The sequence below is a fragment of the Scophthalmus maximus genome, chromosome 18 (genome assembly GCF_022379125.1).
Source record: "Scophthalmus maximus strain ysfricsl-2021 chromosome 18, ASM2237912v1, whole genome shotgun sequence".
Lineage (NCBI taxonomy): Eukaryota > Metazoa > Chordata > Actinopteri > Pleuronectiformes > Scophthalmidae > Scophthalmus > Scophthalmus maximus.
Window position 1 is genome coordinate 19,151,107 of NC_061532.1, and position 26,505 is coordinate 19,177,611.

A 26,505-nucleotide genomic window follows, 5' to 3' on the forward strand; every position below is an offset into this window, starting at 1 on the left:
GACCTCTGCGTTGTGACTTGGCCTCGCAGTGATAATCAGATCCGCATGAAGCTCGCGCCGCTCGTCGGGGGAAGTTTGGAGAGAAGCAGCGGACAATAGAAGAAAGTCTGTCGGCTGCATCTGCTCGGTCCACGTCGCTGCTGCAGACCCCCGAGCCACCGAGGACTCCGCCGGGCACCGGGGGGCGGAGGGAGGGCTGGGACCTCGCCGCTGGATGGGAGAGTAACGCACTTCTTCTTCTTCTTCTTCTTCTTCTTCTTCTTCTCCATTTCCACCCGCGATGGAAGCGGAACAGCCGCCCCGCTCTCCGAGGCAGTGCGCGGGGCCCTGAACGCCTCTTTCCGTCCGTGTGGCGGATACTTCAGGGACACGCTGCTGCTGCTGCGGCTCCACACGAGCGAACATCTGCATTATGATCCATGATCCAGATGTGGTAATACAGAGGTGACTGCAGTCATGTGAGACATTATTATTATTATCATTATTATTATTACTGTTATTATTATTATTATGATGATGTTTCCTGTTGTTGCGACGTGTGAATAGAACCTCTGACACCAGGTAAAGTCAAACTTGTGTTTATATAATGAATTAAATTGATTTTAAGTAAAAATTTAGAAAAAAATGACCTTTAGAAATAAACTTTTATTTCACATTTATTCGCCAGGGATCATGTGGAGAAACATCAGAGAAGAGATGTGTTGATCTTTGAAATCTGCAGTCTCTCACGAATATATAATATATAATATTACAGTAATGATCCAATGCTAGTTTTCACTAGACGAGTCCCGGCAACTGAATATTGTTTGTCCATCTCTTTATGGTTTTCTGACAGATGTTAGAACTGAGATGTTGAGTTATAGTTTCTGCAGCAGACGTCACGTGTTACCGATGATAACTGTGATTCATTTATGAATATTTGATGTTCAGTATCTCTGAACAGTCGCGTTAGTCGGACGCTACCAGGTTCTTTTCGTTTTCAGGGCAAAGAGTCACAAGTTCCTTCACTAGAAAACCACTCAACAGTTGTGTTGTAGAAATAAAAAACCATTAGACTTTAGGCTTTAGAGTCGAACAATATTACAGTTTTCATGTGTTATTGCTATTCAACATGAAAGAGACGTTCAGCGGAGAGAAAAATTGAACCCTTTAGGATTATCTGCATTCATGTATAAATTAGTCTTAAATGATGGTCTGACGTTCACAGTACGTGTCAGTTGTAAATATGAAAATACAACTCGATATGAAGCAAGGAAATGAACAAAACAACTCGTACTTCCTGCTGACTTTGCCCCGCCCCTCTGTTGGCCACACCCCCCTTGCCACAGCGTGGGCTGGTACAAAGATTTTTGGAGATGTGGAGATGAACCTGATGGATTTTGATCTTTGACGCGTCGTCTTTCTTCTCGACAGACGCTGCCGGTGAAAAGAGAAACTCCAGATCTGCAGCGTTTTCCCACGTTTCATCCAGCAGGAGGCCCGAGGATTCACAAGAAAAGGTGTGTTCTCCATCTTCAGGATGTCCGACAGCCTCGCAGCTGTCAGTGCTGAGAGATGTGAATGGAGGCGAAGGGGGACGATCGGCTGACGATCAAACCCGAACAGTCGGACACGTTTCTTTAATATTAGTTTGTTCCTGGATGTCGTTCACCCCCGAGGACTTTCTCCCGCCCGGACCACGTCACAGATAGCCGCCAATGTCGGCCGACAGCAGCCCGCCGCCGCCGCCGCCGCCGCCGGCCTCGCCGCGTTCTTTCCCCGCCCTCCTCCCTCAGCACACGGCCCCGCCCACCCCGTCGCCGTCGCCCAGCCCGCCCGCCACCCTCTGCGGCCGGCTGTCCAACGGCAGCCAGAGGGCGCCCAGCCCCACCAGCTCGCGCGGCTCCGTCCAGGGCGTCTGCTTCCTGCTGCAGATCGGACTCACCAGGGAGACGGTGACGCTGGACGCCGGCGACCACTCGCTCTCCGGCGTCCGGGAGCTCGTCTGCTCCGTCGTGGACCAGAAGGTACGTTATGTGTCTACGTTCCCCGTTGGTTCTCCGCTAACTGCCCACGGAAAAGCTTCTTGTTCTTTTTCCTCGGCGAAGAAAGAGAATCGGAAGGTTTGAAATAAGAAAAAAAGGAATATGGTTTTTTTTGTTTCGGGGAAAAGATTCTCAAAGTTACGACAAAGAATGAAATGTGACGCTGCGACGCAGCTCATAAGCTTCCAAGTAACATTGGAAAAATGTCCGCTTCTATCTGTCGCCATGTACTTCCTGAACCTGCCGCTGTTCTTGTCCAACCTCTCTCTGATTCCTTCATTGATTCATCTGTCGATCGATTGTTGGGACGTTCCCGTCGTCGTGGGGACACGTTGCTCTGGACTCGGCCCGGGAGATACGGCCTACAAATAATATCGCAATATATTTTTGTTGTATCGCGATACACGATATATACATCGTGATATTTAAAAAAAAATCTCCTCTAAAGCAAAGTTTCATAAATGCACAATTGAACCCTTTGATGCAGACGATCACACCAGTGTGATGATTCTAGTTTAATGTGAATTATTATTTATTCATTTCGGGGTGTGTGTGTGTGTGTGTGTGTGTGTGTGTGTGTGTGTGTGTGTGTGTGTGTGTCTGTGGGGGGGGGGTGTGTGTGTGGGGTGTGTGTGTGTGGGGAGGGGGTGTGTGTGTGTGTGTGTGTGTGTGTGTGTGTGTGGGGAGGGTGTGTGTGTGTGTGTGTGTGTGTGTGTGGGGGGGTTGTGTGTGTGTGTGTGTGGGGGGGTTGTGTGTGGGGTGTGTGTGCGTGGGGAGGGTGTGTGTGTGTGTGTGTGTGTGTGTGTGTGTGTGTGTGTGGGGAGGGTGTGTGTGTGTGTGTGTGAGAGAGAGAGAGAGAGAGAGAGAGAGAGAGAGAGAGTGTGTGTGTGTGTAGGAGAGAGAGAGAGAGAGAGAGAGAGATTGTGAGGGGTGTGTGTGTGTGTGTGTGTCTGTGGGGGGGGTGTGTGTGGGGTGTGTGTGTGTGGGGAGGGGGTGTGTGTGTGTGTGTGTGTGTGTGTGTGTGTGTGTGTGTGTGTGTGTGTGTGTGTGTGTGTGGGGGTCGTTTCCTTGTCGGCGTTGCCGCGTCAGCGTCTCGGTTTCCTCTTCACCAGCTGTGTGTTGTGGTGCTGCAGGAGCTTCTCACTGTACGAACCCCGTCAGGTTCCGAGTGCGTCGTCGTTTGAACCCCTGTGTTTTCATGGAACAGTCGTTTCCACGAACTTCAGAGGAAGTGAAATTACAGTGAGCAACGAAACTGAGCAGAGGTCAACATCACGACACGAAGCGTCGTGTGGTGAAACTGTGAAGAACCAACCCAAACAAATCTCCACCTGTTTATTTCCCTTTTGCCAACGAGGTGATGTTTTTCATTCTCGTCTCAGTTTCGCAGGATGACTCAAAAAACCACTGAAGCGATTTGAATGCAACGGTGCGGCGGGCTGGAGCTCGACCGGAGGAAGAACCCGGCACATTTCGCAGCGGCTGAGATGTTCAACACAGATGGTTGTTCTCAGTTTCATTCATCTCCCCTCGACTGTATAATACTGAGGTTCAATAATACGGGTTTCTGTTGGATTCCAGTCGAGGGACAAACTTCGACTTCGCTTATCTGTGTGATTTAATTTGAGTTTTCCAAAAACAATTGACGTGCATCTGGGATAATTGTCAGTCGTCTTTCCGTCCGGCATTTGTGTTTGACAAGCGTCCGTTGTTCGTTGGTGGTTTTCCTCGTGGACGTCGTCCACTTCTCCTCGTTGTCAGTCAGAAGCGCTGACCGACTCTTTTCTAATGCGAAGTTGATGGAGACAGTGGACTCGCGTGTAGAGCGGTGCGATATCCAGACAGAGAGTTCGTTTCAAATCGAGGTGAGTGGTCGTTGCTCGGCGACCGCTCCCTCCGTCCATCTTCCTGATTCTCTTGCGACGTCTGAGTTTTGGGTTCAAGCTCTTTCGCCTGGTCGGAGTCCTCCTCCTGTCGCGATCACTCTCCCCCTCGTGACACAATGACACAGATTACAGATCATCGGTTGACACGATGTACAGTAGTTTGACTCTTCCTCGTCACTCCGGCTGCAGCTGCGTGGACGCGCTCGTCTCACTGGTTCAGGTGTTTCCTCTCAGAACAATAGTGTAACAGTCCTGAGTCCCCCCCCCGCCCCCCAAAAGACCACATCTATCTGCTAATTTTCTCAACCAACTTAGAACCCAAGAGGCGGGACGACCCCCCCCCCCCCCGGCTGGAGGCCGCGGTGCGACGACACGGTGGAAGTAAATTCCAGTCGGGCCTAGAAAAACCTGCGATCGCTGGAATTTTCCTCTTTCCTCCTTTTCTCGTCCACGTCACGGAGCCTCGAGCTCCGCCGGCAGACGGTGGACGGAAGTTTCAGGTCTGATTTACTGCTGTGACGTCACACACACACACACACACACACACACACACACACACCCTGTGCGGTTGTGTTTGTAGTCGGGGGTGGGGGGTGTAAGGGAAGCGAGGAAGTTCCCCTCCCTCGTAGGTCGCCACACTGATCAGCTCCTCTGAGCTCACACAGAAAACTCTTCTGGATCTTTTCAGCCTCTTTTGTTTCGCTGTGTTCTGGTTTTACTGTCGTGTTTCCGGCGCCTTGTTTCCGGCAGCAGCTGTTTTTCACAGACAACGAGGCTCCGGCACCAAACACGCAAAGTCGGTTGCTGGATGAGACGCAGGAGATGAAGACGACTGAACCGGCTGCTCCACATCTGGCAGTTAAAAAGAACCACATGTTTTTGTTGGGGGGTTGGTGGAGACCGTTGGTTCAGGCGGCTCACTGAACACCCCCCCCCCCCCCCCCCCAGTGGACAAAAACACATGGGGATATTATCTATATTTTTTAGAAATGATAACGACAGTGTTTTTCAGTCGACGAGCGTCTGAACCGTCCTGAGCGACACAGAGACGACGACATTCCTCTCCGTCGCCACGGCGATGCGAGGGACCCGAATCCTCCACTCTGCTGCTGGTCTCCATGGCTACCAAGGCCAGGTGGTGGTTCAGGTGGAGGAGAGAGAGAGAGAGAGAGATTTTTCTTTTTAATGGTCACTCGACCCATTAACGAAGCTTTTATTAGATCATGTCCTTTTTTTTTACTCCACTTTTTTATGATTTCTCTTGGTCGTTTTATGCTAAATGCTAAGGATGAATTGATTCTCTTAATTAAAATGTGTACATTGGAGGTTTTCTATCTAAAAGCACATGAAGGTTTACAAAGACACAGTGAACAAGTTCATTTCTTCTCTCTCTGTCTTTTATCTTTCCTTTACTCATCATCCTCCTGCTCATATATACTGAATATATCAATAACTAAATAAAGTTTTGGACTTCAGCAAAAGACAAAACTTTAAAATCCTTCACTGTCACTGAGAAACTGAAGAAAAAACAAACATTTATCAAACTTAAAGCCGAAGCCGTGTCATAAAGAAAATGGCAGTTTTTGTCTGTTCTGTTGGTTTTTGTAGTTAATATTTTATGGGTCTAATATTTTCCAGGTGCTGCTGGATTTGTCTCATTTGCCGTCGGCGTTTAAATGTGATTTCCTGTTCAGTCTCAGAGGATTAATCCTGTCATTTATTGTCTTTTTATGTAAGACGATGAATTAATGAACATTAGCAGCGTCCGTCTGACTCTCACTCACTCATCATTCGACGGACAGCTTAACTTTTAAAACTCCATTTGTCGTCTCATTATTCATAAAAAAAAACACTGATCCCGAACGTCTCACACAGCAGCTGTCGTCTGAAACAAAATTGTGTTATAAAATCACTTATGTCGTTTCATCATTCATTCCTCTAAAAGTGTTGAGGTCAACAATTTGGGTTAATGCACCTTAACGAGGCTCGAGCTGCAGTTCCTCTGGTGGCCACTAGAATTGTATTTAAAGAAAAAAATTATTTAAAGCTACAGTGTGTAATATATAGAAGAACTTCAATATATTGAATATATTGTCATAACTGTGTTCATATAATAGTTCCATGAGGTGGACCCAACCTCCGTGTGAGTCTCCATGTTTCTACGTCATGTTGAATACGGTTGTTGCACAAAACGGCTCAGAATGAAATTATTTAAAGAATTATTTTTTTAAAGAAAATATATCATTTAAGAAATAAAAATCTTTAAAGAAAAAACTCTTAAAGATTTTTATCTTTTAAGAAAAACAAATATTTTAAGAATAACAAATATTTTAAGAATAACAAATATTTTAAGAAAAAAATCTTTAAAGAAATAAAAATCTTTAAAGAAAAAAATGATTATCAGCTTCACAGGAACTTTGCCTGGACAAAACTGGAAAGTTTTCTGTTTCAATCAGGAGCTGTCTGATAACTGAATATTTAAACAAAAGGTAAAAATCTTATTTTTGTTCAACCAAGAGACCAAATACCCCCGAAATATTTAGTTTTCAATGATTCATGACAAAAAAAGAGGAAATAATCTAATTTGCAATTGTTTCTCTATTTGTCCTTTTAAAAAATAACTTGAAGGATTCAGTTTGATAATCGACTAATTGATTAATCCATCATTTCAGCTCTTGATGGTTTAAAGAACTGGCACTTTTGAATTATATGCAGTGTGTGTGTGTGTGTGTGCACAGACAACCTTGACCCACTTGGCGCTGTTGTTTCCTGTTGCTTCCTGAGTGACGGAGACGGAGCGAGCGGATTCCAGGGGAAACGGGAGCGGTGGCCGTTCACCCTCATTATGTCCCATCAGTCCGTTAGAGCGGCGTCGCTCTCGGCTTATTGCACATGTGCAAGTGGAGGAGTCGAAGAGTTTTATTGGAGCTGAAAGGCTTTTGGTCGCCGCTGCGGCGGAAGTTAACGGCCGGCTTTATCTGTTTGTGCTCTTCACGTTGCTGCCGGTCCAGATGTTTTAAGAAACAGCTGAGGGATGTATGAAAACCCCCAAAAAACAACAACATGAAATGATTCGGCTCCTGTTTGCTGTTTGATATTAAAATATAATATACCTGAAGTTTTTCAACATATATTTACTACGGTATGTTTTCAATCTATAAAATGTAAGAAAATAGTGAAAAATGCTGCATGTTATACTTAATCAAACCACTGGTCTAAAAATCTAAGATAATCAGTTAATTATTATGTATAACAAAAATAAGCATCAAATTTGGGAAGCGGGAAAATGACTGAAGATATAGTTGCTGCTTATGGTGATATATTTAAGATACATGTTGTTGTAGGATTGTGTAAATTGATAAAATATCCAGACCTTCAGTCGACTGTACTTACTAAAAAGTGAAAATAATGAGGTTGACTATATATGACTAAAACTCACATGGGATGTTTGATGTCAGCACTGAGGCTAAATGTGGACAAAATTAATAATGTACAAGGATTGGAATTTAATGTCTGTCATTGTATTTGTGAGAATGTTAGCACGCTAAAATTGCTAACTGTAAAAATGGCTGAATGGAGTATTTGAATGTGTGGCATGTCATTTTAAGCATACTAGCATGCTACAATGTGCTAAAGTTAACTGTAAAAATGGCTGACAAAACTGATGGACAAAATTAATAATATACAAGAATCGGAAAGTAATGTCTGGTATTGTATTGTGTGAATGTTAGCATGCTAAAATGTGTTAAAGCTAACTCTGAAAAAGGGGAACTAAATCGACAATATACTCCATGATTTGAATCTAACATCTGGTATAGTTATTGTGAGTATGCTAGCATGCTAAAATGTATGAAGGCTTAATCTAAAAAAAAAGCAGACAATATTAACAGTGTATGAAGGTTTATCGTTTGACATTGTCCCTACATGTTAGCATGCTACTAGCTGATAAAAAGGACAGTATACATGTTAGCATGCTACTCGCTGATAAAAAGGACAGTATACATGTTAGCATGCTACTGGCTGATAAAAAGGACAGTATACATGTTAGCATGCTACTGGCTGATAAAAAGGACAGTAAAGAAGGACTGGAATCTGACTTTTTGTATTGTCATAGCGTGTCACCATGCTCAATGTTCTCGCGCTAAATTGTAAAATGGCTGACATAATTCACAGTATATGAAGATTCAGTAATCTAACGTTTGGCATTATCATAGCATGTTAGCATGCTAACTGTACGAGGGCTAAATCTACAAATAGTTGACAAAATGTGTTAATTATTGTCAGTATATATATATATATATACACACACATGAGGATTTGAATCCAACACTGGCAATTTCATTTTGGACATGTTAGCATGCTAACATGAGCGTTTAGCCTCGTAAGCACCACTGAATAAAGCCTCACAGAAGCGCTCGCACGGCTGCAGACGCTTAAGCCTCGTTCAGATGGGATTAACGTCGCAGGGGAAGTCAGGAATTAAATCATCTCCTCTCTCACCTTTACGCCTTTTACCTCATTGTTCCGGAATCTAGACTCTGTTTAACCATTAGGAAATTACAGGATGTATTGTCTGTAATGGACAGAGTCAACAGCCATATCTCGGTCAAATCAAACATATTGATATATTTTTTTTTTAAATCAGGTCCTTTTTTGCTGTAAGTGTAAAACTAATTTTTGCTTTTAAAAAGGGGACTTAAAAAGACATTTTACAGACCAGCTGACATTAAAACTGCATATTCTTGTATAGTTTGCAGTTCTTGTATTATTACATTTGTATTTCTTGTATTTAAAAAAAAAAATGTTCTTAGTTTTTTTTGTGACTGACACCTGCAACATACGACGGCGTCGACCGGAGCAGCAGCTGCGTCACTGGAACACAATATGTAATTGCAGCTGTAATTATTAACGAGGTTATAACCCTCGTACACACCAGGCTGGATTAAAATCATTTGTCTCAACGTAGTGCACATATCCATATATATACATTCATATGAACTTCCCGCAGTTATGTATTTGTGCCCCCCCCCCCTCAGAACTAGGATTACTGGGATCCATGAACACTTAGTCTCTCTGATAATGGCATGAGTGCTGCACAGATTACGCCCCCGCCCACCGCCCCCGCCCCCGCCGCCGCCATCCTGCTTTGTGAAAACATGGCCTCCTGTCGGATTAGACCTCCTGACCTCCCCCCCGCTCCAGCTCCTGCACGAGGGGTCAAAGGTCACAGCAGGGGCCTGGAGGGTTGTTGGTGTGTTTTGTTTTTTTGTGGCCTCTGACGACCGATCTGCCTTCAGCTTGTTGAAGAGTTGGAGAGAACGTGAACCGGGGATTGTGTGTGTGTGTGTGTGTGTGTGTGTGTGTGTGTGTGTGTGTGTGTGTGTGTGTGTGTGTGTGTGTGTGTGTGTGTGTGTGTGTGTGTGTGTGTGTGTGTGTGTGTGTGTGTGTGTGTGTGTGTGTGTGTGTGTGTGTGTGTGTGTGTGTGTGTGTGTGTGTTGAGGTTAAGCCTGGTTAATGGAGGATTAACCATAAATGAGAGGATCAGTGTGTATTAAACGCACACTCTTGTCCATTAAGTGAACTCTCAGTTTGCCTCTGCCGCTCACCTCGGAGGAGGCGGCGGCCGACGCACAAAACCTGATTGGACGCAGGCCAACGAGTGAAAGGCAGCGTTTTCAACCTCCTCTGGTTTAGAGACTTCGCTCCCAGTCGTCCCACACGGAGCAGTTTTCTTTTGATCAGATCGTTGTGGTTCCTGTGTTTCCGTCCGTCTTTTTTCCCTGTTATTTGTTTGAGCAGCCACACGGTTAATGAAGGCAGGGTTTCAGTGGCAGGGCCTCAGCCATAATTCATGATCGACAGGCTTTGTGTGTGTGTGTGTGTGTGTGTGTGTGTGTGTGTGTGTGTGTGTGTGTGTGTGTGTGTGTGTGTGTGTGTGTGTGTGTGTGTGTGTGTGTGTGTGTGTGTGTGTGTGTGTGTGTGTGTGTGTGTTAGTTACACCATAATGTGACCTGAGCGGCTTCTGCCTCGTCACCTGTTGGCTGGATGGGTTTCCTGCTGTGAGCCGGCTGCATGCTCCCTGCACACTGCTAACATCCTGCTAACACACACATACACACACACACACACACACACACACACACACACACACACAAAGAGAGCAGCTCGGGGCAGGAAGCTGCTCCACCTGCAGAATCTGCAGAAGCTGCCGAACCAAACATCCACTCAACACACACACACACACACACACACACACACACACAGTTTTCATAAGAACATAACAACAACAAAAATGCCAAAAAACAAAAACATTATCAAAATGGAAAAAAACCCTATAAAATATCAAATAAGACTGTAAAAAGTGATATACATTATGTACGAGGAGTTAAAGTGTTTCCATGTGGAAGAAGGTTTAAGTTTTCAGTGGTTAGATTGAATGAAATAATATAACTGATAATGATTGTGCAGTAGAAAATACATTTTTTGTCTTTTCAGCCAAATAGAATTATTCAGGTTTTCGTCTGGAATCATTAAAACAGTTGTGTTTTTGTCTTTACAGTGATTTTCCTCATCAGAGACTTTAATTCTACCATGACTTCAACCAACAGCCTGAACATTTAGAAGCAGGTTGTGTGATTCAGTGAGAAGAGAGAAAAAGACTTTTCTGAATTAGCAGCTGCGTCACCACAGATTTCATGAAGTCGCAAAGTCTGCGAATTGATTTTATTTTTAAATTAAAGTGAACAAACAGCTTCCTGGAACATAACAAACAATATATTTTATTTATTTGTTTCTTTTAATGTATCAAATCATTTTTCACTCTTTTTATTGGGGCATGTTATTGATTCTCATATTAACCAGCAAATACATGGGAAATTCACATTTTGGATTGTGGAACCTGAATCTGAATATTTCTGCATTGGTTCGGCTGCTGTGACGTTTCTCTGAATCCGGTTCATCACATCACGTGTTCAGACGTTCGGTCGACTGTCGTACCAACGAGCGTTAACTAGAGGGGTCAAAGGTCACGAGGTCGGAGCAGCGCCCTCTGACGAATGTGAATATTGTTATTAAATTAAATCTCTCCTTGCTCACTTTCCTTGTGACTCTTTTGATATGAATATGAATCAGGAATCACAAAAATCACATAACTTATTTTTTTCTTAAGTTTTTAAAAAATGTTTGACTTTTAATCTTTTTTTAAATCAAAGGCCTGATTTTTAAAATATGTATTTTTTTAAATATTTGTTTTATGTGAGATAGACTTGAGCTTTTAACAGTAACCATGTTTTTAACAGTAACCACTCATGTTTTCAGATGAACTGATTATTTTAGTGACGGTCAAAGGTCAGAGGTCACCGTGAACTCACACAGCACATTTTTGGCCGAGACATTTTTTGTTTTGACTCGGGGACAAACTGATTACTGAGGTCAGAGGTCAAAGGTCACTGTGACGCTTGTTATGACAAAATACTTGAAATACCTTTTTTATTGAATTCATTTTAGTGAATTTTTCAATTCACTAAAATGAGTCTGGACAGACGTGGAGCCGTTTATAACCAGGAGGCGGAAATTCTAATTTCTAAATTCTGAAAAACTAGGAAAACAAAAGCATTAATAATATTTCAATTCCCTTATCTGTTTCACAGTTTCCATCGAAAACGGAGCTTCGACTTCCTGTTATTTTCATTTTCAGTTCCTTTATTACTTTCTGATCAAACGTTTCATCGCTTCAGAACTTCTGATACATTTCTCTTCTATTATTCAATTTCTATTTTCTTATTATCGTCCACTTGTTTCTCCTCGTGCAGCTTCTTCTGTCCCTCAAAGTTTACAGTCGACTGTACGTGTCCCTGACCTCCTCTTCCTCTTCCTCTTCCTCCTCCTCAGTTCCCAGAATGCGGATTCTTCGGGATGTACGACAAGATCCTGCTCTTCCGTCACGACCTGAACTCGGACAACATCCTGCAGCGGCTGAGCTCGGCCGACGAGATCCACGAGGGCGACCTGGTGGAGGTGGTGCTCTCCGGTAAACCCGACCAATCAGTTGATAATCTGCAGAATATTATGATGTAATATATATTTTTCCTCCCGTCGCCTGTAATCCTGCATTTGCATCATCTGACCAATTAACTTCCCGCCTCCTCCCCCGGCCCCTGACCCCCGACCCCTGACCCCCAGCCCCTGACCCCCGGCCCCTGACACCCGACACCTGACCCCCGACCCCTGACACTCGACCCCTGACCCCCGGCCCCTGACACACGACCCCCGGCCCCTGACACCCAACCCCTGACCCCCGACCCCTGACACTCGACCCCTGACCCCCGGCCCCTGACACTCGACCCCTGACCCCCGGCCCCTGACACACGACCCCCACGACCGAAACCCGAGTCACGGACTGTACGTCAGCGGAGTGGCAGAAGAAAAAAAAATCTATGTTTAACTATAATTATTCCGGTTGTTTTTGAGTTTGATGGATTCAAAGTAAGTAAATTCTTTTTTTTTTCCCTTGTTGGTTTGTTTCAGCTCTGGCCACGGCTGAGGATTTCCAGATCCGCCCTCACGCGCTCTACGTTCACTCCTACAAGGCGCCGGCGTTCTGCGACGACTGCGGCGAGATGCTGTGGGGCCTCGTCAGACAAGGCCTCAAGTGCGAAGGTGAGAAGGAACTTTCAACATGTCGGTCTGTGTCTGCGGTCAGATGCATCCTGGGGGTTTTCCGACTGTGGTCAGACTTCAGACTGGAGAAGACGCCAGAAGCTACTGACCATGTGCACCAGAAGATGATAAGAACAATGAGCAACAAACCTGGGAACATCTGAGGCCAAATCAACAGGAAGTGGGTTGTAGACAATAGACGGTAGATTGTGAGCCACGAGAAGAGTTCAACATTTTGACGATATTCGCTTCATTTCGATTTTCTGGCCGAGAGTTGTACGAGAAGATCGATACCACTCATGGAGGCGATTAGCTTAGCTTAGCATAAAGACTGGAAGCAGGGGGAACAGCTAGCCTGAGTCTGCCTAACAGCAGCCAACGGTGTGTCAGTTTAATTTTGCACAAATTGAAAAGTCAGAACGACTGAAAGGTTTTGGATCTACGTAAAGACTGAAGGTGGTGGCGACCAAATAATAATAATATAATAATAATAATTCACCGTCAGCAAATATTACAAACGTGTTATAATTATTTTGTACCATTATTTTCTGTTAAACGATTCTGAATCTGTAGATTAGAACAAGTCCTGATGTTTTGCGAGTGGCCGCAGACTCATTTGTCCAAAATGTGCCTTTTTTTTTGTTAAACTTTGAGTTTTTCCACAAGTTGAAAGAATAAAATGACACAGCAGCCGATCGTGTCCTCCGCAGGATGTGGACTGAACTACCACAAGCGATGTGCGTTCAAGATCCCCAACAACTGCAGCGGCGTGAAGAAGAGGCGTCTGTCCAACGTGTCGCTGCCGGGCGCCGTCCTGTCCGTCGCTCGTCCGCCCTCGCTGGAGTTCGTCTCCACGCCACAGGAGGAGGTGCGTCCAACGCCGTCACGACGCCGTTTCATTGATATCTGATGTTTCATGTTTGTCATGGACAATGTATGTGTTTCCTCCACTCGTCCCGTCTGCAGCGCCCCCTCCTGGGCGCCGCCAAGCGTAACTCGCTGCTCAGCGGTCGTCCCATCTGGATGGAGAAGATGGTCCTGGGTCGGGTCAAGGTCCCGCACACCTTCTCCGTCCACACGTACACTCGTCCCACCATCTGCCAGTTCTGCAAGCGCCTGCTGAAGGGCCTGTTCCGCCAGGGGATGCAGTGCAAAGGTCCCCAAACATATTCCATAATCTCAAATTGACAGTACGATTCTCTGGATTCTTCACGTTTTGAATTATAGTCTTTTGTCTTTAGCGTTGAATCTGCTGCTCATTCTCTTGATTGAGTAAATTAGTAAATCTAATTTACTGATCATGATGATCATGAAATCATCATGATTGTTGTGAAAGTGATTTTTCATTAAAGGTCCTGGATGGTTCACGTTTTTTCTATTTAAAAAAAAAAAAAGTATCGTCTGTTTTTGTTTCTGTTTCTTCAGATTGTAAATTTAACTGCCATAAAAGATGCGCCGCCAAAATTCCTCGGGATTGTCTCGGCGAGGTCGACTTCAACGGAGGTGAGTCGGTTTCCGTGTCCGAGGAGACGAAGTTTAGTTTAAAAACATTTTTTTTTAAATTTGGTTTAAAAATACTTTTTGAAAATTTGGTTTAAAAATACTTTTTGAAAATTTACTTTAAAAATACTTTTTGAAAATTACTTAACATTTTTTGTAAAAAAGAAGTTAAGATTTTTTTGTGATTTTTGTTAAAAAAAATTGAATCTTTGTAATAGTTATTTTCATTATCACCAGCTTCAAGTGAAATGATTTCCTGAAAACCAAATTTGAAACAATAAAATTGTCAATAAAGAGTCATTGATGAATTTGCATGAATTGATGCTGATTTTTAATAAAAGATATTTCTCGGCAATAGCAACAGCTGACTACATTTTTGGAGGGATTCATTTTGAAGGATTCTTCTCCCACGCGAGACGAGAGCCGAACTTGACATATTGAGTCGTATATCTTCACAAATTCATAACTTTGTTTTTTAAATGTCGGTCGGTTTGTTGTTTTCTATTTATCTTCCTGTGAGAACATCTGATGAATTTAGAAAATATTTTTGTGTCGTTTTATTTATTTGTAAAGTATTGTCTCTTTCTTTAGAAAGCCTAGTGGCCACCCGAGGAACTGCAGCTTAACGAATTCATCTTCTCCCCGTCCATCATGGTTTTCTCTTCCTCCCTGACTCTGACACCGTGTCTCTCTGACAGAACCGACCAGCCCCAGTCTGGACTCCGAGGCCACGATGGAGGTGGACAACTGCGACGTGAACAGCGACGGCGGTCAGAGCATGGACGATCAGGACGAGCCCTCCGCCCCCGACGACAAGCTCTTCTTCATCGAGGGTCCGGGCACCGACGGCGAGAAGGACGACGAGACGCTGCGAGCCATCAGGTGACGGAACCACCGTTCATGTTGTTTATTCCGTTTTCGTTTGGTTTTGATTCAAACAGAAGAAGTAGAAGAAGAGTTTGAACCTCTCAACCGCCCGTCACCTTTATATTATCACTCTTATCATATGATTGTTATAATGTCGTTATCATGAAAAAGAAACAAACAAGGTTGTTGATTTTTAATAATTTATTTGGGGGGGGGGCAGTATATACAGTGGCCACAAATATATTTTCTGAATTTAAAGTATATATATATTTGGATGTATTTGTGTTTCCTTTTTTTTATATAGTTATTTTGATAAAGTTTATGGTCAAACTAAAAATATCAAGCCTCAATTACATGTCCAGGTCAGAAAGGTTTTGATAATGACATCTTATGAATCATTGACAGATTAAAATATATATATACATAAATATATGTTTATCGGCCAATGTGTCGGTATTCTTCGCCGCCTCGTTACAGTCAGACAGATTTGTTTATCGTGAGTAAGGCGAGTCGCTGCCTCCTCTGTGTCTCTGAGCGTCGTGTGTTCGATTCCTTGCAGCCCGTCCACCAGCAGCAACATCCCGCTGATGCGCCTGGTTCAGTCCATCAAACACACCAAGAGGAAAAGCTCCACGATGGTGAAGGAGGGTTGGATGGTTCACTACAGCAGCCGGGACAACCTGGTGAGGCCCCACACACACACACACACACACACACACACACACACACACACACACACACACACACACACACACACACACACACACACACACCCACACACACACACACACACACACCCACACCCACACCCACACCCACACAAAATAACAACCTGGTGAGGCCACACACACACACACACACACACACAATAACAACACAAATTAATTACCATATTAAAAAAAAAAATCTTATTATAATTATTCTTTATACGTGATCTTTTTTTTTTCTAGTCCAAGTTCATGATTCTGTCTCGTGGTATTTCACAAAAAAACAACAACTTTGAATCTTGAAATTTAGGACAAAAATATACAGATAATAATTATTAATACTAAATATTTACCCTGATAAACAAACAACAAGTTGAAATAAATACCAAAATATATATATATGGGGTTGTATATTTCATATAACCCAACGTTGGCGTACCCTTAATCCATTTTACAAAATATTGTGTATTTTACGAATTAAAGTTTTTAAAACATTTATTTCTTTAAAAATAAAAAATAATTTTTTTAATGAATTTTGATATAAATTAACAAAGATATATCTATAAATAAGTTCATAAATAAGACGAATGGGGCAAGTTTAGTTGCTTTTTTTTTTTAAACATAAAACTTTAAACCTAAAACAAAAACCTTGTGATCGCCCCCTGGTGGCTTAAATAAATTATGTACAGAGATGGTTTTATCAATTTTAGCCTGATGAACATCAGGATAGAATTTGTAAAAAAAATATGCAGATGAAAAAACGGCAACAAAAACAGACCAGCAACAAAACAGTCAACAGATTCACACCTGATAAATTATTTAAATGTATCAGTTTATCGCTTGTTTTTTAACTCATATCATGATTATTTCACTTTCATATCGTGACACCTGGTTTATTTATATAAATTCTTCTCACAGATGATTATTATTATAATGTGTTTTGTCTCTGCAGAGGAAGAGACATTACTGGAGGCTGGACAGCAAGAGTCTGACTCTGTTCCAGAACGAAAGCGGAGCCAAGTTTTACAAGGTAGGAGAACCGGTCGGGTCGGGTGTCCGCCGCCAGGGAGTCGGGTTCGTACAGTAGCACCGTCTGATTATTGACTGTTCTCGTCATCATCGTCATCATCGTCATCATCAGCTCAGGGTGTTTCACAGGAAGTCCTCACCTTTAGACTGAGAAAGTCTTTTTTGAACAAATAAAATTGATTCACAATACGTTAATTGTGACAATGTGGCTTCACGCGTCACTTCCTGGAAAGTAAAAAAAAAAAATTAAGCTGATAATCTATAATCAAGTTTATCCATCGATTGACTAGTTTTTTTCCAACTTTTTGAAGTTGACTAACAGGCTCCGTAGAAACTCCCCAAAATTTCTTCTGACGTTCGTAATTTTTCCCGAGTGGCAGAACTAGTTTCTCTGACGCGTGAAGCGACGACGACGACGTGATTGTGGATTCAGGCCGGACTCGGTCTGTGCAGCTCTTCTCTTCTCGTCATCCGCCGCCTTTCATCTTGTGTCCGACCTTTACCACAAAGCGCCGCAGGAACCTTTTGAAGGGAAAGTGAGAGGCGTGTTGGAGGGGGCGGGGCTCTGTGGGTCGTGTCCTGAGTCCTGGCTTTTAATGTGAGGATGAGTACATGGTGACGGGAGGGCGTGGCCGCCACAGACTTGGCAAAAGACGGAGCCGGTTCTCCTTCATATGTTTGATCTGGCAGCGTTTAGAGGAGGAGGGGGGGGGGGGGCTACAGGAAGGAAGAGAACTTTAAACACTGAAAATCAAAGAGCGTCTCACGGTTAAGCAACAAGACGAGAGGTGTGAGGATGAAACTGTGTCCTCTGGACCATCTGAAGAACTCAGAGGATGATTGTGAAAAGAAGGTTTAGACGTGACGAACAAGAGTAAAATGTTACGATAATACAGAACCGTTTATGGGCCTTGAACATGATGGGAATATAAAAAAAGCCTCCTATGTGCCTCCTCTACCTCAGGAGATCCCGCTGTCCGAGATCCTGCAGGTGGAGCCGGCGCAGGACTCGGGCGTCGGCCTCCTGCCTCAGGGCAGCAACCCGCACTGCTTCCAGGTGACCACGGCCAGCATGGTGTACTACGTCGGGGAGGACACCGGCGGCGGCCCGCACCACAACCCCGTCCTGGCGGCGTCCGGCGTGGGACGCGACGTGGGCCAGAGCTGGGAGAAGGCGATCCGTCAGGCGCTGATGCCCGTCACGCCCCAGTCCAGCGTGGGCACCGGCCACGGGAAGGACCACAGTGAGTAACACGCTCAATGACACCATTCAATCAGGATTATTAATGTCGTGTTCCTCCTTCTCTCTGGAGAAATGATGAGATTAACAACGTGACGCGATTTACGTCCAAAGACAGTCGCCATGTTTCCATCTAAACTTTTGAAAGTTCAGAAAAAAGAAATTGCGAATTACGTGCGCTTCCATCAGCTGCTTTGGAACGAGTCTTAAACTCAGAGCTCAGTCTGGAGTCAAGTGGTAATTATCTTTACTCAACTCTAATACGTTCTAATAACATAAGGACTGCACAGGCCGGTAAACCGAGGAGAAGCTTCTTTCCAGAATGAACCAATGAACTATTTGTATTTCTATAATTCTACATTCGTTCTTCGGATATTATTGTCGTCGTGTCGCTGCTCTTTTCCACCACGACTGTGCTTCATCAATCGATTGGATTAATTGATGGCGCATCATGCTGCTGCCTGTGTGTGTGTGTGTGTGTGTGTGTGTGTGTTCGTGTGTGTGTGTGTGTTCGTGTGTGTGTTCGTGTTCTCTCTCCCCTCGGGTCGACCACATTCTGGAATCGGGTCTGATTGTCGTCACGTCTCTGGGTCGGATTGGATCTGTGAATGTTTGGTTGTGGTTGGTTTTCCATTGGGTCAGTGTGAGAGGACGTCTGTGGTGACGGGTTGAGGTCAACGGAAATACAAACGGTCACTGAACCCGGTCGGTATGTGTCGTTTAGGGGAAGTGTTCGGAAAATGAGATGGGACCGAGAAACGATCCCTGAGGAACTCCACGAGTTTATGAACCAAAACAACCAATCGATTAATCGAGCAAGTAATCGACAGATTAATCAATAATGGAAATAATCGTTTGTTCTACCCTATGATATTTATTTATTTATCTTTACCGAAAGCTAATATTTAATAAAAAAAGGTAGATTCGACCTAATGTCTGTTAGAAAGCTCAAGCAGTCACTGCAGGTTTTTACCCTCCGACACAGCGAATGGTTTCTGTGGATTTGTCTGTGAAGAGCTTCCAAAAATGGCTTCAGGCATCAACTGTTATAAAATCCCCCCCCCCCCCCCCACACACACACACACGACCGCTCGCTGACATTTTAACGTGATTGAAGGGATTTCAGAGGATTTCCGCCTCGTCTCGCTCCGATTCACCTTGAGGTTAAAGTATCTTTTTTTAAGTTTGGCCACAAAATGAGATTTCAAAGCACTGAACGACTAAATGGGACCTTGTGGAAATCAAACAAATATCCATTAACATGTCATGGCCGAAACTTTAAATAGTCTGAGCACTTTAGAGGATGAAGTCGGCTGCGGTTTTCCAATTAACAACGAGTCCCCCCCCAAAAAAAATTACAGCACCACACATCAATAAGTTAATGGACACATGATGTAACAAGGCTTCTTTTTTTTTTTTACCATCTCAGTGGTCAAAAGTAAAACTGGAAATTTGTCATGATTCACAAAAAAACCGTCCTGTAGAAACAGAAGATTCTGTTTAAATATGAAAACAAAACCTTGAACTTTGTCCACTTTTCTAAGAACGAATCCACCGGGTTGAAATCCACCAGTGTCCTGACGCGTGTGAACGTCCCACAGTCCACATTTCTGTCAATACAGTTACATAAACTCTCTGAATGATGACCTAACCCGCGACCCATCAGACCGCAGGTATCGATCGCAGGCCGATGACCTCATCAAACCCCCGGCCGGCGATCTGAAATCGATGCCGGCTCATCGGTGGAAACTCTCTGGCAGCGGCAGGTTTCCTCTCTGCTGGAAACGCGCCCTCAGCTTCTTTAAAATCCCCCCCAGTCACGTTTTAAAGTATATTCAATTAATCTGCTATGACTAATATATTGTTTTACATTGTTTACCCTCTAAAATGTAAAAAAAACAAAAAACCAACCTCTGAAATGTGTCTGAAACCATCCACTCTGTCAACCATTCTGAGGAATTCTGAGACGATGAATATTCATGGTATGCAAATAACACAGGCCCCGCCCACCACAGCTGAGGCAACAAGATGGTTAGCGGCAACATCGGATAGATTCAGACATAAAACTCTCACCAACTGGTAATGCTAACTGTCTGCTGACACATCTGTCGTCCTCCCATGGATGCTAACTGCTAATGCTAATTGTCTGCTGACACATCTGTCGTCCTCCCATGGATGCTAACTGCTAATGCTAATTGTCTGCTGACACACCTGTTGTCCTCCCACGGATGATAACTGCTAATGCTAACACTAACTGTCTGCTGACACCTGCAGTCCTCTCGTGGATGCTAGCTGCTATTGCTAATGCTAACTGTCTGCTGACACCTGCAGTCCTCTCATGGATGCTAGCTGCTAATGCTAACTGTCTGCTGACACACCTGCAGTCCTCTCATGGATGCTAGCTGCTAATGCTAACTGTCTGCTGACACACCTGCAGTCCTCTCATGGATGCTAACTGCTAATGCTAACGCTAACTGTCTGCTGACACACTTGCAGTCCTCTCATGGATGCTAACTGCTAATGCTAACGCTAACTGTCTGCTGACACACCTGTCGTCCTCTCGTGATTCGCTGTCTCTGCTGCACTGGAAGTTTGCGGTTTCTTTGCCTCACATTTGCACATTCGACAACGATTGGTTTTCTGTATTTGTGCGAACCAAACTTGAACAGGATTCGTTTGAATTTCAAATTGCAGAGAAGTGAAACATAAATCTCCTCGTCGCCGTAGTCGATGTCCGACATGTTAGAGGACAGAGACGGAGTGGAGGGAACTTTAATGTCAGGCTGAAGAGAGACCTTCTTCCCTGGACGTGTCACACGGAAATGGAGGAGACAGGAAATGGAGGCTTTTATTTTTTTTTGTGAAATCTGGAAAACGATTTGAGTTTTGTTGTGGCGGCCGTCGCACACACCAACTCTTTGGTGCGTTGAACAAACACACGCGTCGGTTTTGATCTCAGCTGGAAACCTCCTCCGTCGTCTCGGCCTGAAGGAAACGCAGGAAATGAGACTTTAACGATTTGAAGGTTAGAAAAATAAGAAAGCCCGACGCGAGAGGCTTCACACGCGTGAGGTCAGAGGTCACAGCGTCTTGTGGATTTTCACATTTAAAGACTGTTTTGTTTTTCTTTGTTTCCCCTCAGAGGAACTTTCCATCAGCATATCAGTGTCCAACTCCCAGATACAGGAAAATGTGGTGAGTCACATATTTAATATTCTGGTCCTGTTAGAGAGTTCAAAGTGTGTCTGTTTTTTCCCCGTTACTTAAAAGAGGAAAGTCATTGATAACGATAACGATCTCTCTGATGTCTTCACGTATTCAATCGCTGGGATTCTGAGAAACAAACGTCTCATTCAGTTTATGTTTTGTAGAAACAAGCAGCGTGAGTCTTCTCTTCTCTGATTCTGAATTATCTACAGTAGATGGATGTTTTCTGGTTTTCACTGTGTGACTGAATGAACAAATAAAAAATATAATGACTTGTACAAATCAGGTGGTAATAAAGATGTCTACAGATGACACATGATGTTACCACTGTCCTGTTTCCCAACATGGGAACCCTGCAGAAAAATGTTCGTTTCATAAGAACAACAAAACTTCTAACAATTTATTAATGCTGCATTCACACCTATAAATATTTTTGCTCGACTGAGAGAAATGAATGACGTGAATTTTAGCATCTTTGCGTTGACTTTGTAATTAATCTCTTGTTTGCTGTGAACGCAGCATCAGGATTAAATAAGCAATCTCAATAATTGCATTTTTTTTTATCAAAACAATCGGGAAGAAGCGGTGCACAATCTAGGGACTATTTTAAGTGGCGGATTAATTCACATTTGGTGCTTTTTTATAACTTCTTTTGGAGGCGATAAAGTGAAAAGTTTGATAATCGAAACTCGGAGGAATCGCCTTCGGGATTGATTTTCCAAAAGCTGTTTCACTTTAAATCAAAAGCTCTCACAGTAGCGTCCAAACAGACACACATTCATCTGTTTATTTGATTGTGACATTTGTCACTCCTTGGCCTCCGTACTCACTGGCTTGGATCGTTGAAAAAAAAAAGTAATGTGCCATAAATCTTAATTTCACCAACAGAAACATTTTTATTTGCGCGTGGAGACAGTTCTGTTCTTTTATAAAGATTTTAATTTGATCTCTTCCTCGTTCAGGATATCAGTTCGGTGTATCAGATCTTTGCGGACGAGGTCCTCGGCTCCGGACAGTTTGGGATCGTCTACGGAGGTGAGGCTCGAGTCGGCGGAAATATTATGCTCATTATTATGAACTGAATTAACAATTGAAAAAGAAAACAAACTAAAAAACCCGTAATCTCTTCCCCGTCGACCAGGCAAACACAGAAAGACCGGCAGAGACGTCGCCATCAAAATCATCGACAAAATGCGGTTTCCCACCAAACAGGAGAGTCAGCTGAGGAACGAGGTGGCCATCCTCCAGGTACGAGAGACCAGACGCAATAAAACAACATCAATATCAGATCATAAAGGAAACTGAAATGACTAATTGGAGACTTCGGGAAGATTGTCAGTAGGAGCTCATGTCGATCTGGTTTGATTTGTTAAAGACTAAACGAAATAAAAGCGGAGAAACAAATGTACGAAATATATTTTTTACCTCGTTTGCGACAGAACCTCCATCAGCCCGGCATCGTGAACCTGGAGTGCATGTTCGAGACGCCCGAGCGGGTGTTCGTCGTCATGGAGAAGCTCCACGGCGACATGTTGGAGATGATCCTGTCCAGCGAGAAGAGCCGACTGCCCGAGCGCCTCACCAAGTTCCTGGTCACACAGGTCAGTGGACCTTGACCTCGACGTTGGTTTCGTCTTATTCATTGATGAAACGTTCCGGGGAAACTACTTGGTCCTCCAGGAACGAGCCAGCGATTGGTCTGCTTGACCAAACAGCTCGACGAAGGGACTGACAACAATCAGCCGTTGTGTAGAATTTGTTGAGATCTTGTAAGATCGAGTATTAATGAAACCTCTGGTCGTGTGGACAGATCCTCGTGGCCCTCCGACATCTCCACTTCAAGAACGTCGTCCACTGTGACCTGAAGCCAGAGAACGTCCTCCTGGCCTCGGCGGAACCTTTTCCTCAGGTGAGAACGAGTCGCCTTTATAAACTTCTGGTCAACGTCTTTTCCTTCTGCGATATCAAGCTTCCTTTTTTCCGCCCCTCTAGGTGAAACTCTGCGACTTCGGCTTCGCTCGCATCATCGGGGAGAAGTCCTTCCGCCGCTCGGTGGTCGGCACGCCGGCCTACTTGGCGCCGGAGGTTCTTCGCAGCAAAGGCTACAACCGTTCGCTGGACATGTGGTCGGTCGGCGTCATCGTCTACGTCAGCCTGAGCGGGACGTTCCCCTTCAACGAGGACGAGGACATCAACGACCAGATCCAGAACGCCGCCTTCATGTACCCGTCCAACCCCTGGAAAGAGATCTCCGAGCAGGGTGAGCGAACGACGACTCGTCTATCGGCAGGTCTCGAGAACAGACCTAATATCCTCAATGTGCTGTTCATAATCAATAAGCTGTGAAGATATTAGTCAGTGGGCGATTAGTTGGCAACTATTCCAATAAGTAATTGAATTTTTTTCTCTGGCTGTAGCTTCTCGAATGTTCCAAGAGTTCCGATGGTTGTTCGGTTAACGTAAAACACCGGGATCGGTGAATCAACATGAAAAAGAATCATTCCCTGCCGCTCTTAATAAATGCAAGAACGTTTGAGGAAACGATATGTCACAGTATGCAGATGAACTCCTTTTAAAAACTTTGTCGTGCCGGAGAGAAAATGAAGTTAAAACAAAGACAATAAATCGGACTGAAATAAAAACCGTCTCCATTTAAGTTGTGATACTTTGTTAAAGGAGTAGTTCGTTGTTTTAACAACACAATGTGAATTTCTGTTATTACAACATAAACTGACGCACATTTAACATCCAGGAAATATCTTTATGAGGTTCAAGCTGCAGTTGTAGATCACTGGCGTGCTTTGGGCCCCAATGTTTGGGAAATTTGAGTCATTATGGTTTTAAAGACGACACAGAATCAAGTGTCTTCCAGTCTGCAAAGTAGAAAAAGATGTTTCTTAATGGCTAAATATGTTTATGGTTAATCATGGAGTCTACACAGCTGAAACCTTTAGAGGGGAAGCTGCTCTTTTATCTTTTAAACCCCTTTTCCACTTTTAAAATGAGACGTGAAAGTGGATTAACAGTTATGTAATCCTACTAGGATTACATAGTGTGAATTTGAAAAGGTTAAAAAGCTTTTAAGAGCCATTAACCTCAAAAGACTGAAGAAACTCCAAACCGGCATTTTCCATTTGTTTGGCGTCATGCTTGAATAGAAGAACAGTAAAAAGCCGATTCCCTGAGAGGATTTAAAGTTGTGTTGTGTTTCTCAATTGTCGCTCGCAGCCACAGACCTGATCAACAACCTGCTGCAGGTGAAGATGAGGAAACGCTACAGTGTGGACAAGTCGCTGAGTCACCCCTGGCTGCAGGTAACAAAACACCGCCGGGCACCAAGCAGGAAAGGTGCTACAGGGGAAATGGAAAAGATGTTTTCTACAGCTTTGGGAAAAACTAAATGTTTCCCACCGTTCTGATGAATTAGGATTACGTCCACCGGAGAGGTTAAACATGTGGCAATGCTAAGTATTGATATCTATGAGTGTGTGAGATTTGGTGCGATCTGGGGATCTGAGTGCCGTTAAAGTTTCTTAAAGAGGCTACAGACAACTTTGGTGCCCCCTAGTGGTTCCGGATGGTATTACTGTTTGGGTCACTGTCGTAAAGACGTCAGTCAGGACGCAGGTACTTTTGCTCAGAGCGCCGGAGGAAGTCGTCAACGCCACATTGGACACAACAACAAGTTTGTTCCCTGACGCTTCGTAGCGTTAACTAGCGGCAGCATCATGGCTAAGTCAACAGCCAGCAGCCTGGTTACTGTCCAAAGAAGAAAAAAAACGCAATCTGCAGCTGTTGGTGATACTTACTGATCTAGTAGAAAGAAGAAAAAGTTTTTACATCATAAAGACAAGTATAAGCCCAAAAGTTTTCTATTTCTGCTTTAAGTAACATTTTCAACTTGTAGTAGACAAAGAATTCCTACATTGTGGATCTGAAGACGTCTTCTTCCACCTGGTCGCTAAAGTGCCGTATGTCTGATGTATCACTGATGTAATCGAAGCTCCTCGGCCCGTTGTCCTGCAGGACTACCAGACCTGGCTGGACCTCCGGGAGTTCGAGACCCGGCGAGCCGAGCGCTACATCACGCACGAAAGCGACGACGCCCGCTGGGAGGAGCACGCCGACGAGCGAGGCCTGCACTACCCCAAACACTTCATCATGTCCCCGAACCTGGACGACATGGAGGAGGACCCCTAGTGGCCGCGAGACGGGTCGACACTTCCTGCGATGACGCAGAAGAGGAGGAGGGGGGGTGGATGCTATGGAGTCCGTGGCAACTGTCACCATGGAGACATTGAGCTGTCGCCATGGCAGCGTGGGACAGAATGGGAGGGGGGACAAGTCGCTCAGGTTGCACCACGGGGACACGGTGGTGAGAAATCAGGTCCAGAGACATTTTTACCATTTTCCAATTATTTTCTACAAACTTTCACAAACAGATCCTGAGAACTGAGTTATAATTTTTTTCCTCTTCATTCATGAATGACTGTCTTCACTGCTTGAGCCACAGAAGGGCTTACAGACCACAGACTGTTTATTCAAAAAGCATATTTTTACCATGTCGTTGTTTCATATTTAGGTCTCATAAAGCTGTGACAGACGTTTTACACTTGTAGTTAAAACAACGTCCCGTTTGACAAACTGGAAAAACAGACGAAACCAAATATGTCTTGAGGAATTTGTGACTAAAATGTTTTGTTGTTGTTTTTTTTGGAAGATGGCTTTGCACTGCAGGCAAAAAAAAACTGGGAAATTAACTTTTGGTTTGTTCATCTGCAAAAGTGTAAAGAGTTTCCTCTAGTTTCCAAACATCTTTTTAGTTTTGCTTTTTCTTCATGAGAAAGTCAACAGCTAGCCTAGCGCCCCCATGAGGCTGAAATGCACATTGAAAAATGGAGACGTCGTCTTCCCACACAATTTTTTGAATTTAGTCCTGAAGGTGGCGTCAGAAGAAAAGTTGAGTTGTTACCTACGTAAACTGTACGGTGGCCTTTGCAGCACATCTCTCACAAACCTGCCTCATCTGAAAATCAAAAAAGAATTACAAATCCCGGGAAAAGAGTAACGAGATGTTCGCTCTGCTCAGGTTGAGCTTATTCTTCAAACATTATGACTTTTTGCAGAAAACAAACCCAGAGTTTATTTTCAGAGTTGTTCTTTATTAAAACCTTTGGATGAAGACGAGCTGAGAATCGAGCTGCTACCTCGTCTCCGTCTTTGTCTGTTCGAGCTTCGTCGATCCAGATCCGACTTCAGTCTGAGAATTTATGTCACGTTTTATATATTTTTGCAAGAAACTTGCTGCGTAATGTGGATGATTATGATGGAGAGAAAAAAATGATTAAAGATGAAACTTTAAAACAAAAAATGATTTTACATCAGCA

The 26,505-nt window shown here is 43.9% G+C and overlaps 1 protein-coding gene across 2 annotated transcripts; it reads left to right on the forward strand.

The window, feature by feature from the left end:
• LOC118290125 (serine/threonine-protein kinase D3-like) lies at positions 1-26,497 on the forward strand. Of its 2 annotated transcripts, none has more exons than XM_047328536.1 (19): positions 1-458; positions 1,414-2,006; positions 11,801-11,939; positions 12,437-12,568; positions 13,279-13,436; positions 13,535-13,724; positions 13,994-14,071; positions 14,767-14,950; positions 15,495-15,618; positions 16,595-16,672; positions 17,636-17,915; positions 21,054-21,106; positions 22,081-22,153; positions 22,260-22,366; positions 22,558-22,719; positions 22,929-23,027; positions 23,111-23,378; positions 24,347-24,432; positions 25,145-26,497. In XM_047328536.1, exons 2-19 carry the CDS (start codon positions 1,698-1,700, stop codon positions 25,316-25,318), a joined length of 2,694 nt encoding a protein of 897 aa, XP_047184492.1. In that variant the 5' UTR covers positions 1-458; positions 1,414-1,697; the 3' UTR covers positions 25,319-26,497. The 2 variants fall into 2 exon arrangements, with proteins under 2 accessions (XP_047184492.1, XP_035473417.2); XM_035617524.2 differs by having other exon boundaries at positions 1-444.
• Positions 26,498-26,505: the final 8 nt, after the last annotated feature.

Bases quoted from the DNA above. Each gene is read 5' to 3' on its own strand.
- LOC118290125 (XM_047328536.1), top strand. From the start codon at position 1,698: ATGTCGGCCGACAGCAGCCCGCCGCCGCCGCCGCCGCCGCCGGCCTCG. The intron at 22,154-22,259 runs GTGAGGCTCGAG...CCCGTCGACCAG, and splicing joins GTTTGGGATCGTCTACGGAG to GCAAACACAGAAAGACCGGC. The intron at 23,379-24,346 runs GTGAGCGAACGA...TGTCGCTCGCAG, and splicing joins GAAAGAGATCTCCGAGCAGG to CCACAGACCTGATCAACAAC.